Source organism: Bos indicus, chromosome 23 (assembly GCF_029378745.1).
Source record: "Bos indicus isolate NIAB-ARS_2022 breed Sahiwal x Tharparkar chromosome 23, NIAB-ARS_B.indTharparkar_mat_pri_1.0, whole genome shotgun sequence".
Classification (NCBI taxonomy): domain Eukaryota; kingdom Metazoa; phylum Chordata; class Mammalia; order Artiodactyla; family Bovidae; genus Bos; species Bos indicus.
The window spans coordinates 8,978,458-8,992,392 of NC_091782.1; the positions used below are offsets into that span (position 1 = coordinate 8,978,458).

General features: G+C 52.6%; 2 protein-coding genes across 3 annotated transcripts; both read right to left on the reverse strand.

Moving 5' to 3' along the window:
* Window positions 1–124: 124 nt before the first annotated feature.
* On the reverse strand, window positions 125–10,085 carry TAPBP (TAP binding protein). The gene is given in 9 exon segments (XM_019985237.2): window positions 125–1,213; window positions 1,902–1,936; window positions 2,070–2,159; window positions 2,250–2,591; window positions 2,983–3,378; window positions 9,040–9,300; window positions 9,544–9,642; window positions 9,645–9,713; window positions 9,839–10,085. Coding segments are annotated over 9 exon segments (1,341 nt in total). The 5' UTR covers window positions 9,876–10,085; the 3' UTR covers window positions 125–1,201.
* Window positions 10,086–10,266: 181 nt separating this feature from the next.
* ZBTB22 (zinc finger and BTB domain containing 22) lies at window positions 10,267–13,555 on the reverse strand. Of its 2 annotated transcripts, none has more exons than XM_019985229.2 (2): window positions 13,473–13,555; window positions 10,267–12,851 (listed from the first exon to the last, which is right to left on the reverse strand). In XM_019985229.2, the coding sequence occupies exon 2, from the start codon at window positions 12,780–12,782 to the stop codon at window positions 10,878–10,880; it is 1,905 nt and encodes a 634-aa protein (XP_019840788.2). In that variant the 5' UTR covers window positions 12,783–12,851; window positions 13,473–13,555; the 3' UTR covers window positions 10,267–10,877. The 2 variants fall into 2 exon arrangements, with proteins under 2 accessions (XP_019840788.2, XP_070633925.1); XM_070777824.1 differs by lacking the exon at window positions 13,473–13,555 and adding an exon at window positions 13,194–13,305.
* Between the last annotated feature and the right edge of the window lie 380 nt (window positions 13,556–13,935).

Sequence of the window (13,935 nt, forward strand, 5' to 3'; positions counted from 1 at the left end):
CCCTTCCAAAGGGGCGTCGGGTGCCGCCAAGGCGTTAGAGGCGGGCCGTGGGAAGGAACCATGGGGGAGTGGAAGTATCACAGCGCCTGGAAAGAGGGTCCCTGAGGTAGAACTGAGAGGTTCCTTTTGAAAAACACTGCAACGAGTTTATTGCCACACGATTAGACCCGCACCCTGCGTCCGTCGGGCCGACCGACCTGGCCCTCGAAGGGGACCCCCCTCAGCCGAGCCGCTGCTTCCTTCTTCCAGTAGTTTATTTGATTCAACACATTTTTTTTAATCTTTCGGACGAAAAAAAGGCCAACTTCTTAAATTGAGCGCCCTCCAGCGGGCCCTGTGCAGGCGCGGGAGACACCGCAGGGAAAGGACAGGGTCGTCCCAGCCTTCGAGGAGCCAACAGTCCGGGCAGGGAGGCAGGCTTTTAACAACGACTCGCACAATCACTTAAATACAACCGTGGTGAACCGCACCAGAGGGACACGCGGCGGTCTGAGGGGGCGAGGCTGACCTGGTCCGTAGCCCAGGCAGAGACAACAACGCTCTGGGACCCAGAGGGAGTGGGAGGCCATGGAGAAAAGGATCAGCTTTAGGTGTAATGAGCATCGGGAGGAGGGCGGGAGAGCGCTAAGCGGAGCAGTGGCTGGAGGGCAGGGATGCAGAGAGTCAGGGCCGGAAAGAATGGATTTGGCCTCTAGAGCACCGGTTCCTGTCCCAGATGTCCCTGAGACTATTTCAAGGGCTACGTGAGGTTTAGACTATTTTCGTAGCAATCCTAAACTGTTACTTGCCTTTTCACTCTCGGTCACTAAAGAACCTACACTGGCGTTTTCCTGAAGCTACATGACATGTACTGACATCGTCCCCACAGCTAATGGAACGTGTGCTTGTGTCTTCCTGTGTATTAAATTGTTCTCAGTTTTGAGAACAGTACAGTAAATATCTGTGGCTTATAATCTACATAAGTGAAAGCTTTATAGAGTCCTTAATAATTTTTAAGAGATCCTGAGACCAAAAATTTTGAGAACCGCTGCTCTAGAGTCCTAAGGAGGTGAATGCCTTGTGTCTTTTCAGGAAGCATTCCAGTGGCTCAGTGGAGAGAGACTGGAGGGAGCAGGAACAGAGGGCATACAATTTGGGGAGTTATTACAGTAGCTTAGACCGGAGAGGATGGTGGCTTCCCCAGGATGGTGCTGAGTTGGTTTCACTCTGTTTTCTGGAAGAGAAATAAAAAGGTGAGGGATTCAGGGTATTAGAAAGCAGGGTTAAATGCTCATGGTCAGTCCAGAGACAGTGAACGTCAAGGGCACAGAGGTGGCAGCAGAAAGAGGCTAACGCTTTCTGTGTATTTTAAGCCTGGCAGATGCAGCACCAAGTGCTTCTGCTCCTGCATCTTTCAAAGGAGATGCCATATCTCCTTAAATCCTTCCAACAGCCCTCTGAGGCTCTGCTGACCGGTACAGTAGCCACCATTCACTCGTGTCTGTTGAGCATTTGAAATGTGGCTAGTCCATACTGAGGTTTAAAATAAACCACTGCTTTTGAAGACTCAGAATGGAGAAAACACTATAATTTCTTATACTGATGACATGTTGCCATGCCAACATTTTGGATATATTAGATATATTTTACCTTTTTAATGCAGTCCCTAGACTATGCATTTAAATTTACATATGTGCCTTGTGTTATATTTCTATAGGATATCACTGCCTAAGTCATTTTCCCCCCCTTACACCCAAGGAAACAGGTGTAGCCTGTTTGAGGTGGCGGGATTTAATGCAGGTCTGTGTGAATTCCAAGGCTGGATTCTGCCCACCAGGCCAGCAGCCGCCCTCTTGGGTGAGGAGTTGGGGAAAGGGGATAAAATGAGAAGGGAAAAATAAAGGAAAGTGGAGTGTTGTTACCTTTTCCATTGAATTCTGTGTGGTCAGGTAGGCAGCTGTGGAGAGAGATTGAGAAGAGATGGGATGGGGGAGCAGTAGGGCAAAGGGATGAGTGTCAGACTTCTTTGGGAGGAGGCAGATAATGTCTTGCCTCTCAAGGGTCCCAGTTTGGGTGGGGCTCACACTCACCGGCCCAGCCCAGTGCCTTGAGGAGCCCAAGGAGGAGAAAGGCAGACAGGAAGAGACCAATGCCGTCCTCCAGAGAGGGCCCAGAGAGACCTGGCAGGCAGAAGGGGCAAGAGAGTGAGTCTGAAATTCCCAGGCACACCCCCCAGCGCCACCCCATTTCTCCGTCCTCCAGACTCTTACCAGCCACCTGCAGGGTGACCTCAGCGCTGCGCCCCAGGGCGGACAGGCTGGGGTGGTGGACTCGGCAGGCATAGCGGGCCCCATGCTGCTCACTGGTGACCGGGGGCAGCTGCAGGTGTGCGGAGAGGCTCAAAGAGCCATCTGAGTGATGTCTCAGGGCCGAGAGCCACCTCTGGCCCTCAGCCTTCTGAAGGCGACCCTCTGGGCCACCCCGAAGCTCCCATTCCACCTCCAGCCCATGGGAGGGGTAGAAGTGGGACACGAGGCAGAGCAGCTCTGGGGGTGCCTCCCCAGGAGCAGCCCATACAAGAGGCGCTGGTGTCAGGGCCACCTTGGGGGGTTCTGGGGAGAGAGGAAGAAAGGAGCATGGGGAATTGATCTACACAGCCCTGCCTCAGAGGCCCTCTGTGTGCCCTCTGGCTCCCCATACTGAGAGGGTTTAGGGGTTTCCTCCCAGGTTGGGGAGCCCACCATCTCCCCATTGGTGTTTCGCAGGAATCTTCATGCCGTGTCCCCAGCCTCAAGGACCCCTTCTTCAGATTTGGGAACCTCCATCCCAAAGCCCTTTAGATCCCTAGGAATCCTTTACCCATTGCCCCTCTGACTCCCAGGGACCCCAGTATATCTCCCCGTATTCACCCAGCACCCTTTTCTCCACTGTCCTCCCATCATGGAGTCCCTACAATCCTAGTGACCATCGTATACCCATAAGAATCGCCATATCCTCACTCACTCAGTACAGCAAGCTCCAGGGTGATCTGCCCTTGCAGGTATGGCAGGTGAACAGTAGCCAGATAGGTACCCTCCTGGGAGGGCCGAACTGCAGGCAGCCAGAAGGTCCCATTTCCGGTCCATGGCCCCCAGGGCTCATCGTCATCCCAAGCAGCAAATGCCACTGCCCCCTCTCGGGCAGCTGGCACCTGCCCATTCAGTCCAGGAGTCACAGCTAGCAGCAGGTGCCCCTTACCCAGGTGCTGGCGTCGCCACTCCAGCCCAAAGGGAGGGGGACCTGGGGCCAGAGAAGGAGCCTTGGGGGTGAGGGGCACGTAGGCAAAGCTCAAGTCCAGCAAGGCATCTTGTCCCATTGGGATGCGAGGGGTAGGGGTGTGAGTGAAGACAGTTAGGACAGCTGGGGACGGTGGGGAGAGAAGGGTCGGGAGGGGAAGAGAAAGAGAAAAAATAGAGAATTGGGTTATGGGGAGGAGTTAACTCTTACCCACCCCTCCAAGGACACTTCCTTGGACACTCACCATCTCCCAGCCCTCCCTGCAAACCCCCTTTGTCCTGGGACTGTGGGACCCACTGTAACTCAGAGTGAGCAGAGGGGTCTTGAGGTGAATAAGGGCGGCCTTTAAAGGCTGCTCGGAACACACAGCCCATTCTGCACCAGCCCTGGGGACAGAGGGATCTGAGGGTCCTTTTGACACAGCCTGAACCAGCCCACCAGTCTCCACACCCACACTTGAAGAGCCAGGCCTTTCTTGGTTTGCTGGTGAAGACAGTGATGACTCATGACTGTCAATCCCCTGATGCTACACAGAGTATTTACTGACCCTGGAAGGTTCTGGCTCTAGACTAAAGCTGAACACAGACCTCTGGGCTCTGCTTAGGCAAGTATAGGCTGGTTAAATGCCTGGAGCCTGATTGCCCTGATCAGTCCCAACTCAGCAGCTGTTATATAGCCTTGGGCCGTTAGTTTACTCTTCAGTGTCCCGTTCTCCTAAATAAGGATGATGATGATGCTAGCACTCATCCCAAGGAGTTGGAGCAGTGAAGGTTCAGTCAATTCATATCTGCTACTGATCTGGACAACAAAGACACCTATATATTAAAGCTGCTTAGAATAGTGCCTGGAACACAGTACATCTACAAAAGTGTTTGCTGTGATTACAGCCAGTCATCTGCCAGACAAACATAACATGTCCCAGCTGAACAGCATCTCTAGAACATCCCCTGGCCCAGCTCCAGTGCCGGTCTTCCCTGCCTTAAATGATCACCACCAGCCCCTAGGCACTAAAGGAAAGCATTTGCAATCCCTAAGATTCCTTCTAATTCATTCATTTGACTAATATTGATTGAGCACCTAGGATGTTCAAAGTTGATGAGAGTGGTGAACAGGACAGGCAGCCCCCTGCCCTCCAACTGTGCAGTCTGATAAGAAAGACAGATTGCCAAACATAACACGCTATGTGCCATCCCCACCAGGCCCTAATTCTGTCTCCCAGATAGATGTTACATTTGTTTCCGACTCAAGTGCTCATCCGGAGAAGGCAATGGCAACCCACTCCAGTGTTTTTGCCTAGAGAATCCCAGGGACGGGGGAGCCTGGTGGGCTGCCGTCTGTGGGGTCACACAGAGTCAGACACGACTGAAGCGACTTAGCAGCAGCAGCAAGTGCTGCTTCTGCTACATTTGGGCAGTTACAGCAGCCTCCTCTCAGATCTCGCTCTCCTTCATTTCATCCTCACACTATAACCAAATAACATGGCTGCAAGTCTGACCCAGGCACTTGCCTGTTTAAAAATCCCAGTTTCCTAGGAACCTAGCAACTAAAAGCAGAGGCTGGCGCTAGAGGGCCCAGGTTCAATCCCTAGCCTTGCTTCTTACAAGTTGTGTGTCCCTGGACAAGTTACCTAACTGCTCTGTCTCATATTTCTTCATCTGTGACATGGGTATAACATCAGTACTTAGTTCTTACGGTTGTTCAGAGGAATAAATAAGATTATGCCTATAAAGTGCTTAGAACAGGAGCTGGTGTATAGAAAATGCTTAGCTGTTACTACTTTCATTACTGTCATCATCATGGTGAAGGATTTGCAGGGTATCTTGGAAAAATGACTTTATCTCTATTTTCCCATTAGTCCAATGACTGATCCTTGCCTACCTTTTGTAGGAATCATGTAAAATAACAGGCTTTTGGAAAAATGGCACCCACATACCTACACATACACACAAAACTTCTGATGATTCACTATCACTTATAAACCCCAGCTTTCAAGGAACTGGGTAATCTAGCCTTTCCGGACTTCTCTTGCACCCGAAGAACCAGCCACGGAGAAGCCCTTTCTATGACCAGTAGAAAATCTGTTGTCATTGGGCTTTTCTTAGCTTTGTTCAACTGCCAGAAATGTCTGGGTCTTCCAAGTGGAAGTAATTTTTTTTTCCTCTTGTGATTATTTTTGTTTTTTGGTTGTGCCATTTGGCTTGCAGAATCTTAGTTCTACAACCAGAGATGGAACCAGAGCCCTTGGCAGTGAAAGCGTAGCAGAGTTCTAACCACTAGACCACCAGGGAATTCCCTACTTTTATGTAACTTTTAATCCTAGCTTCTAAGGCCCACAAAGTTAAACTTCTCTGAACCTCACAGGACTATTTTTGTTCAAGAGAGTAAAAAAAGTAAGCAATTTCATTTAGTTTATTTAAATCCAGAAACACACTTTTGAATTGTATGAATCAATCTGTAGAATTAATAAGCAAATCTTAAGCTAAGAGTGCTCTTTAATATGGGTAATTGAAGCAATTTTAGACCTACATTCCACAACCTGGACTCTGTAAAAATACACATGTAAACATAACAGGGCCAGAACCTGTTGGTAAGGAAATTTCTACTGTTTCACAGTTTGTATTATATAGGTCTATGCTTTTCTGTTAAAAGTGAATGATAACAACTATTATAGGGTATTACTGAAAAAAATTAAACCCAAATCTAATCAAACCTCTAGCTCTATCAATGTATAGGAAACATGGAGGGAAAAGGAACACAGAAAATGACAGGATGAGCAAACAATTGGTCAAATATAGAATAAGGGAACATCTACAGAACAAATGACAAGCCAATAGCATTTAAAGGGATAGGGCAATTACAATAAGACAGACTCAAGAGATAAAACTGCTATGGACTGGATGTTTGCGGCTCTGCCTTCCCCAACCCCCAATTCATACGTTGAAGCCCTAACCTGCAATGTGACTGGAGACAGGGAGTTGGACGAGGTGATACAAGTCAATGAGGTCATAGGTAAGCCCTAATCTGATGGAGCTGGTGCCCTTATAAGAAGAGGAAGAAATAGCAAAGCTCTCTCCCTCTTCCCTCCCTGTGAGGACACAGCCAGAAGGCAGCTGTCTGTGAGCACAAGGGGAGAGTTCTCAGCAGACATCAGCCATGTTAGCACACTGATCTTGAACTTCTAGCCTCCAGAACTGTGAGAAAATAAATTCCTATTGTTTAAGCCCCCCAGTCGACGATATTTTGTGATGGTAGCCCAAGCAGATTCAACAACCAAAGAGAAAATATAGACATCTTTTTGATCCTGATTCAAACAAATCAATTGTAAAATAGCATCACTGAGACAATTGGGAAAAATTTAGTATGGGCCAGAAATTAAATCATATTAAGGAATTATTATTTGTTTTGTTAGGTATAATGCTATTGTGTGTAGGGGGGATGTTAAAGTCCTTAGGTAATAGAGATGTTTACTGAAGTACTTATGAGTAAAATAATATGATGAGACATACTTAAAAACACTTCCAAAAAAGAATAGAAAATTGGAGGAAGATAGGTATAACAATTTGGTAGGGCTTCTCTGGGGATCCAGTGGTTAAGAATCCTCTTTACAATGCACAGGTTCAATCCCTGGTCCAGGAAAATCCCACATGCCCTGGAGTAACTAAAGCCATGCGCCATAACTACTATTGAGTCTGCACTGCAGAGCCTGTGCTCCGCGACAAGAGAAATGGCCACAATGAGAAGCCCTCACACTGCAGCTGAAGAAAGCCCACGCCCAGCAACGAAGACCCAGCACAGCCAAAACTAATAGATAAGATGTTATTCCCATTAAAAAATTCGGTAAATGTAATAACTGTACAAGTAGGTATACAGTGTATGGCGGGTTTATTTTCCTCTCCTAGTGTATCACTGAAACTTTCTATAATAATTTTAAAAGAATGATGAGAAATACTATACACACAAAGTATATTAAGAAAGTATATTTGTCAACAAACATTTTAGAGTATTTAACAACTTACTTGGTAAGAAATAAAGTATAAATAAATCCATACTAGCAAAACTATTGATCTGTGACCCTGGAAAGAGTCTATTTTTAATTTTACATTAAAAAAAAAAAAACCTTTCATTTTCTTAAATCCCTAATCAAGCAAGAATGTTTGAAAAGGAAGACTGAGCACAGCAACTAGTTTTCACCCCCGGTGGTGGGTGAGCTGCAATAACGTTCTCACCTGGCCATGCCCTTGGCTCCCTATCCACACTTCTTTTAGGGCTCAAGTCACTTTCTACTCTAAAACTATCCCATGGCAAATCTGATGAGAACGTTTCTGAGAGTAGACTCTACATCTAATCACCTCTGTGACCCTTAAAAGTGTTCAAGGCCACCCCAGAGATTCTGATTTAATTTACCTGGAGTGAAATTTTTAAGGATTCTTATTTGTAGACCGAACTGAGAACTACAGGGCCCTAATTTATTCTTGGTGATAATAAACATTTATTAAGTCAGTGAATAAATTAACAAAGTGTCTCCCTTGATTGTCACAACAACAGGAAGGCAGATGGGAAATACCATCCACATTTTACAGCTAGAAAAGCAGATTCAGAGAAAAAGGGACATTCTTACCCTACCTCGTGAAACCAACAGCCTTGGAAATATTTCTGTCCACTAGAGACAACTGCCGTCCCCACAAGGAACAGTTTGCCTCTGTCCCTGCCCTGGGCAATGTCTGGGGACAAAGAATGGAGGTGGAAGCAGAGGTGAGGATTGTGTAGTGGGTGCTGAGTCCCACGGGTGATTCTCGAACGTCAGGGAGAAGGTACTGGGGAAGGCAGGGTGTAGGGCTCAGTAGGGGTTGACTGGAAGGTCAGGCTGTATGCTTTCCATAAAATCACACAATGTTTAAGAATTGCCAAGGACTCTGTTCCCATCACCCTCCAGAGAAGAGCTCCAAGAAACCCAAATCCAGGTTGCATCTTCCCCACTTTTGCTTTATCCACCCACTCCCAAGACCAAGACCCGAAAACTGCCCAACCCCTGGGCCTCGAACCGGGTTACACAATGCGGCAAGTGGTCCGTCCTTGCAGCCGGAACCACCAGATCCCCCGCCGCGTCCCTTCCATGCACTCAAGCCCACCATTCAGTGACCACAGAGTCAACGCATCATCACGAGCCATAAGAGGAGGCTGTCAAGGGAGATTAACGCGCTTAAGCGCAAGAGCCTGTGCTTTGCTGATTGTTGCAGCGCCGGATGTGGGAACGGGTGGGGCGTGAAGGCAGTTTTTTTTTTTTTAAACAGGGTGAACAGCAAAGGTGGGAGCGCCTAGCAAGATCTCAGAGGAAAGGAGCAAAAGTTCCTGCTTCTGAGACCCTCCCAAGCCCCTCGCCTAGCCAGTTGCTTAAGGTCTGCTGCTGCTGCTAAGTCGTTTCAGTCGTGTCCGACTCTCTGCGACCCCATAGACGGCAGCCCACCAGGCTCCTCTGTTCACAGGATTCTCTAGGCAAGAATACTGGAGTGGGTTGCCATTTCTTTCTCCATTCTTGAGGTCAGGTGTCCGGAACCCCCCCCCTCTCTCCAAAACCCCGCCCCAAACCGCATTTTATTTTAGATTAGGTTGAGACTAGATGAAGCGGTAAAGACATTTTAACTTTAACTGAACTGCCTTGATTTACAAATAAAGAAACGGAGACCCGACTGGGGAAGTGACTCGCTCAAGTCCGCAGAGCGAATTAACGGCTGATCTGGACTCTTACAATCTACCCAGTAATCTCCCATTCCCTTCTGTAGCTACCTGTTGCCATGGTGATGAGAGCAGGCTCCGGCTGAGGCTCCGACTGTGGTCGAAGGAGGCTGGAGAGGCTGAGGAACGGGCTAGACATGCTGACCATGAGCCAAGTCCCGTCCAGGGCCCGCGGGCAACTCTGCTCCGGGGTCAAGCCGCTGAGCCATTTGGCCGAGGCTGGGAGCGGGACGTAGAGGCTCATCTCGCAGCGTGGCGCGGGGGCGTCCCGGGGATACTGCCTGAAGGCGGCCTGAAGGGCGCCCGCGGGGTCTGTGAACGCAGAGAGAAGAGCTGCAGGCGTAAAGTCTCCGCCAGGAAAGAAGAGGGGAGGGCAGAGTCCAGGGACTTACAAAGGTGCAGACTAGCCGGTCGTGAGAGACTGACAGGGCGGATCGTTTCACTTTACAGCTGGGGGAAGCTGAGGCCCGAGGTCACTGAGACCCAAAGGGCTGGGGGGGGGGGGGGGTGTTCGGAGGAGGCAACAGAGTTGGAAGCGAGTCCGGGATGACTCACCGTGAATTTTGAGGTAGCGCTCTGGCGCGAGGTCCGGTCGAAGAGGTGGGCTCTCCGCGCCCTGGCGCAGCAGCAGGGCAGCGGGTTTCTTGGCCAACTTGCCCCGCCCGCATCCTCCACGAACCAGCACTCAATCACCGCGGGTCTGGCCGAGACAGCGGTCGCCAAGCCTGGGGAGAGGCGCGCGGGTGAAGGCACGGCCCCAACTTCAGGTGACCCGACCTCCCCCATCCCCGGACGTGGCGGGGCTCACCTCCCACCGTTCCCTGTGCCAGGAGTCACGGGGGTCGCTCACCCAAAGCCACAGCGAGGAGCAGGGACAGGCGCTTCATGGCGTTCGGATTTCTCAGCTCCGAAGCAGCCTCTTCCTCCTTTCACTTTCACTTTCCTCCAAAGGCCAGCAGGTGGGGCGGAGGAAATCCCCTCTCAGGCTAAGGGAAAGTTCGTGGGAGGCAGGTTCTCTCCCCGCCTTCCCCCTTCCCTTGCGCCGGGCAGGGGTTCCGGAACATCCTCTTCAGTTGGGGAGTTCCGGTCTGGGGACCTCAGCCCCGCCCAGGCCTCCTGGATCACCCAGCGCTGCAGAGTCCGGGAGTCTTCCCACACCCGAGGCGCTCCCGCTTGTCCCCCCCAACCCCGAATCCACTTCCCTGAGAACCATTACTCCACCTTTCCCCACCTGTGCCCGGTCCCAAGCAGACACATCGGGGTTGTCGGGAAGCCAAATGAAATGACCAATAAATATTTTAATCACTGTTTAGAAAAAATAAGATTTAAAATAAAAACCTGTACTCCTACGACTTAGTCCCTCCTTGTCTCCATCCCCCGCTCTCCCCAGTGAGAATTGAGTTGGGGACCCCCAAAGTGGGGGAGGAGAGATTAGGGTAGAAGTAAAGGGCACATCCTTTTGGGGGGCAGGCTATATTCTAGGACAAGGGTGGGGCTCTAAGGCCTGGTCCCTACAACTACACAAACACAGACTTCAGGTACAGACTACAACCACCTGACCCTTGACCCAGTGACTCCTGGATGCTCAACAAGCCCCCTCACCCCACCCCCACCCCCACCCCACATGCGCCCTACTCGGGAGCTGGGGCTTCTGTGCACCCATCTGCAGGGAAGGAAGGGCTGAGTTACAGGGATACTTTGGGGAGGAGGGGCTGAGGAGTGGAATAGGGTAGCCCATGATGCGACGCGGTTCCCCTTCCAGGATATATATACACAAGTCCATAGAGACAGGAAGACAGTGTGTTGGGAGATCACGTAGGGTCCACAGTGCCCCAGATTCGTGACCCCTAATCTCTCTTCCCGGAAAGCTACCCCGGTGGGCCGCCCCTTCAGTTTGCTCCGCCGCCCCCACTGAAGCCCATTTCCACCTTGTGGACACTGAGCGGGGACCAGACGCATCGGCTGGACGGGGGCGTGGCCCCACTGGCCTCATCGCCGCTGCCCCCGCCGCCGCAGGGGGACTCTCTCTTGGGCTGCAAGGCCGGTCCGCTGGGCCCGCCCCCGGGGCCCGGTCCACCCCCGCCCCCGCCGCCTAAGTGGTGCCTGCGCTCACAGTGTCCCCGGTGGCGCATGAAGCTGTCTCGCCACATGAACTTCTTGGCGCAGACACTGCACTCGTAGGGCTTGAGACCCGTGTGCGTCTTCATGTGCTCCGTCAGGTGATGCTTCATCTTGAACTTTTTGTTGCACACGGGGCAGTCAAAGGGCCGCAGGTTGAGGTGCATGTTCACATGACGATCTCGCATGCTCTTGTGGGAGAAGGCTTTCCCGCAGTGGCACAGAAAGATCTTATTTCCATCCCCACTGCCTGTCCCTCCAGGGGTCCCGCCAGTACCACCTGGCCCGCCCAGGGCCCCTGCCGGTGTGCCCCCCAGGGTCACCGCCCCGTGTTCAGCTTGGTTCCCTGGTGGCTGTGAGGAGGAGGAGGAGGATGAAGAGGATGGGAAGATTAGGATCTGGTTGCCCTGCATGTCCAGTGGGAGCAGGGGCCTTGGAGGGTGGGCTGGAGCATAGGATGAAGGGGTTGGTCCCCCTGAATCATCAAGCCCTGCCCCAGGACCCCCACCTTCATAGGGACCAAAGTCATTGGAGGACTCACAGAAATTAACCTGCTCCTCTCCCTTGTCCGGAGGCTCAGACAGGGTCCGGACATCACTTATGCTAAGGGTAGCCTCGGGTCCTCCCCGTGCTGGAACCCCGGAGCCACCCCCCAGCTCTTCATCTTCGTCATCCTCACAGGTCAACACCAAGTCTTCCTCCTCCTCCTCCTCTTCCAGGTCTGGGTCTTGAGGAGCCAGGGGTGCCGATGCTGGGCAGTTTCCACCCCGCTTCACATATACCCAGTGTTTCTGTGGCACAATGCTAGGGGGTGTATAGGTGGGCCGGCGGAGCCCAGCCCCAGGGACCACCGCACCCCTCCCATCCCCACCGTCATCACACAGCTCATCTGCCTCCAGCAGCAGCTTGCCAGAGGTAGCACCCCCACTGCCAACCACAGGGGCAGGGAATACAGGGCCGCCCGTGCGGCGCTCCCCACTGCCCACTGCAGAAGCTGCAAAGGCCTCCTGGGAGGAAGATGAGAAATCAGTGGACTCCCGGGGGCTGAAGTAGTTGCTGCTGCTGGGGGATTGATTCTCACTGGCCCGGCTGGAGGCATGGGAGCGCACGGAGCTCACAGTGGCAGGGGCCACCGTGCCCCCACTCCCTGAAGGGACCCCAGCACCAGGGACAGTGACCGACGTGGCTGCAGCAGTGGTGACGGTGGTGGCGCTGGCTGAGGCCCGGCCCTCTCGGAGGAGTTCAGTGCACTTATCCACGATGTGCCACATTTGGAGCACAGACCCCACTGTGAGGAAGTTAACAATGTCAGCAGCAGCCATGCTGAGGCGGCCAGTGTAAGCTGAAGCCAAGACAGTCTCAAAGGCTCCTGGGTCCATGACGCTGGGCAGCGAGATGGAAGTCATGCCCTTGAGTAGGACCTGGTCGTGGAAGTAAGGGGAAGAAGCAGCCAGGACAGCACGATGAGCCCGGAACTCCCGTCCCTGCACCCGGATGGACACATCACAGAGCTGGCCCTGCAGCCGCTGCTGATTGAGAGACTCCAGGAGGGCACTGGTCACCTCTGGGAAGGACACATGTACCACCGCCGCTGCAGGCAGGGGCAGTGGTGGCGGGGCCAGTGATAGAGGCAGGGGGAGTGCTGCCCCGCTGGGAGACAGAGGAGATGGCTCCATGGTGTGGAGGGAAGGGGTACCCCCCCAGCCACAGGAACAAGGGAAGGAGGAGGGCGGCCGGGGGGGTCTCTGGAAAGAAAAAGAGAGACGAATGATAACATCTCATAATGACACAGCCCTTTACAGTTTAAAAACACATTGACATTTATTATCTGGGTAACCCCCTACAAGGACACTATAAGGTAGGCACTCCTCTCAACCCCATTTGACAGATAAGGAAACTGAGGCTCAGAAAGATTAAGAGATTATCCAAGGTCACACCATTAAGTGGCAGCACCCACAAACGCAGGAGTCCTAACTCCAAATCCAGTGCTTTCTTTGGAGGTTAGACAAATAAGGTACTCCTGGGGACTGGGGTGCCTCCCCTCAGAAATTCCCATTTGCCTGAGAGCCCAACTTAATAAAATTTACCTTACTGGGGTTTTGTACACTTTTCTTGGGTGGGGGGGGACAGGTCGGTTCTGGCATCGAAAACCATTTCCCTTTAGGCCATGCCCCTGGCTAGCCACGCCCCTTGCCCCCAGTTATCCCTAATCGCCCAGCTCAAGACCCGCCCCGTGGCCTTTTGGCTCCGCCCCTGAGTACCCCCGCCCACATAGGACCCCGCCCCCCTCTGCTCCGCCCCAAGCGGTACTTCGACCTCCTCTCCCACCCGGAAGGCGCCCCCCAACCCCGCGCGTCCCCGCTTACCGGGCCGCGCGCCCCCGGGCCCCCCCCACCCCTCACTCGGCGGCCAGAGCCACAGCCTGGGCCCCTCCCGCCGCCATCTTGCGCCGACTCCCTCCGCCCTCCGCCTCCGCTCCGCCTCCCGCCCCTCAGGCTTTAAAGGCACAGGCAGGCACCCCCGCCCGAGCCGCTGGGCAATACTCGGCCGACTCGGCCACTTCTCCTTTAAAAAACGGCTGCTTCATTCCACCTTAAAGGTACCACGTCTCGTACGCCGCTAAGGACTCCGGACTCGGGTCCGCCGAAGCTCTCATTTCCCTTTAATTTAGTAAGCCTGCCTCTTCCTATTGGCGATGGGCCTAGGCCTTCGCTGCTTGGGCTCCGCCCCTGAGCTGTGGCCATTAGCGCGTTTACGATGTCTAACCGCCCCGGTCGCCCAGATTCTGACAGTCCTCCTGAAGCTCCGCCCCCCACCTCTGGTCTTGGA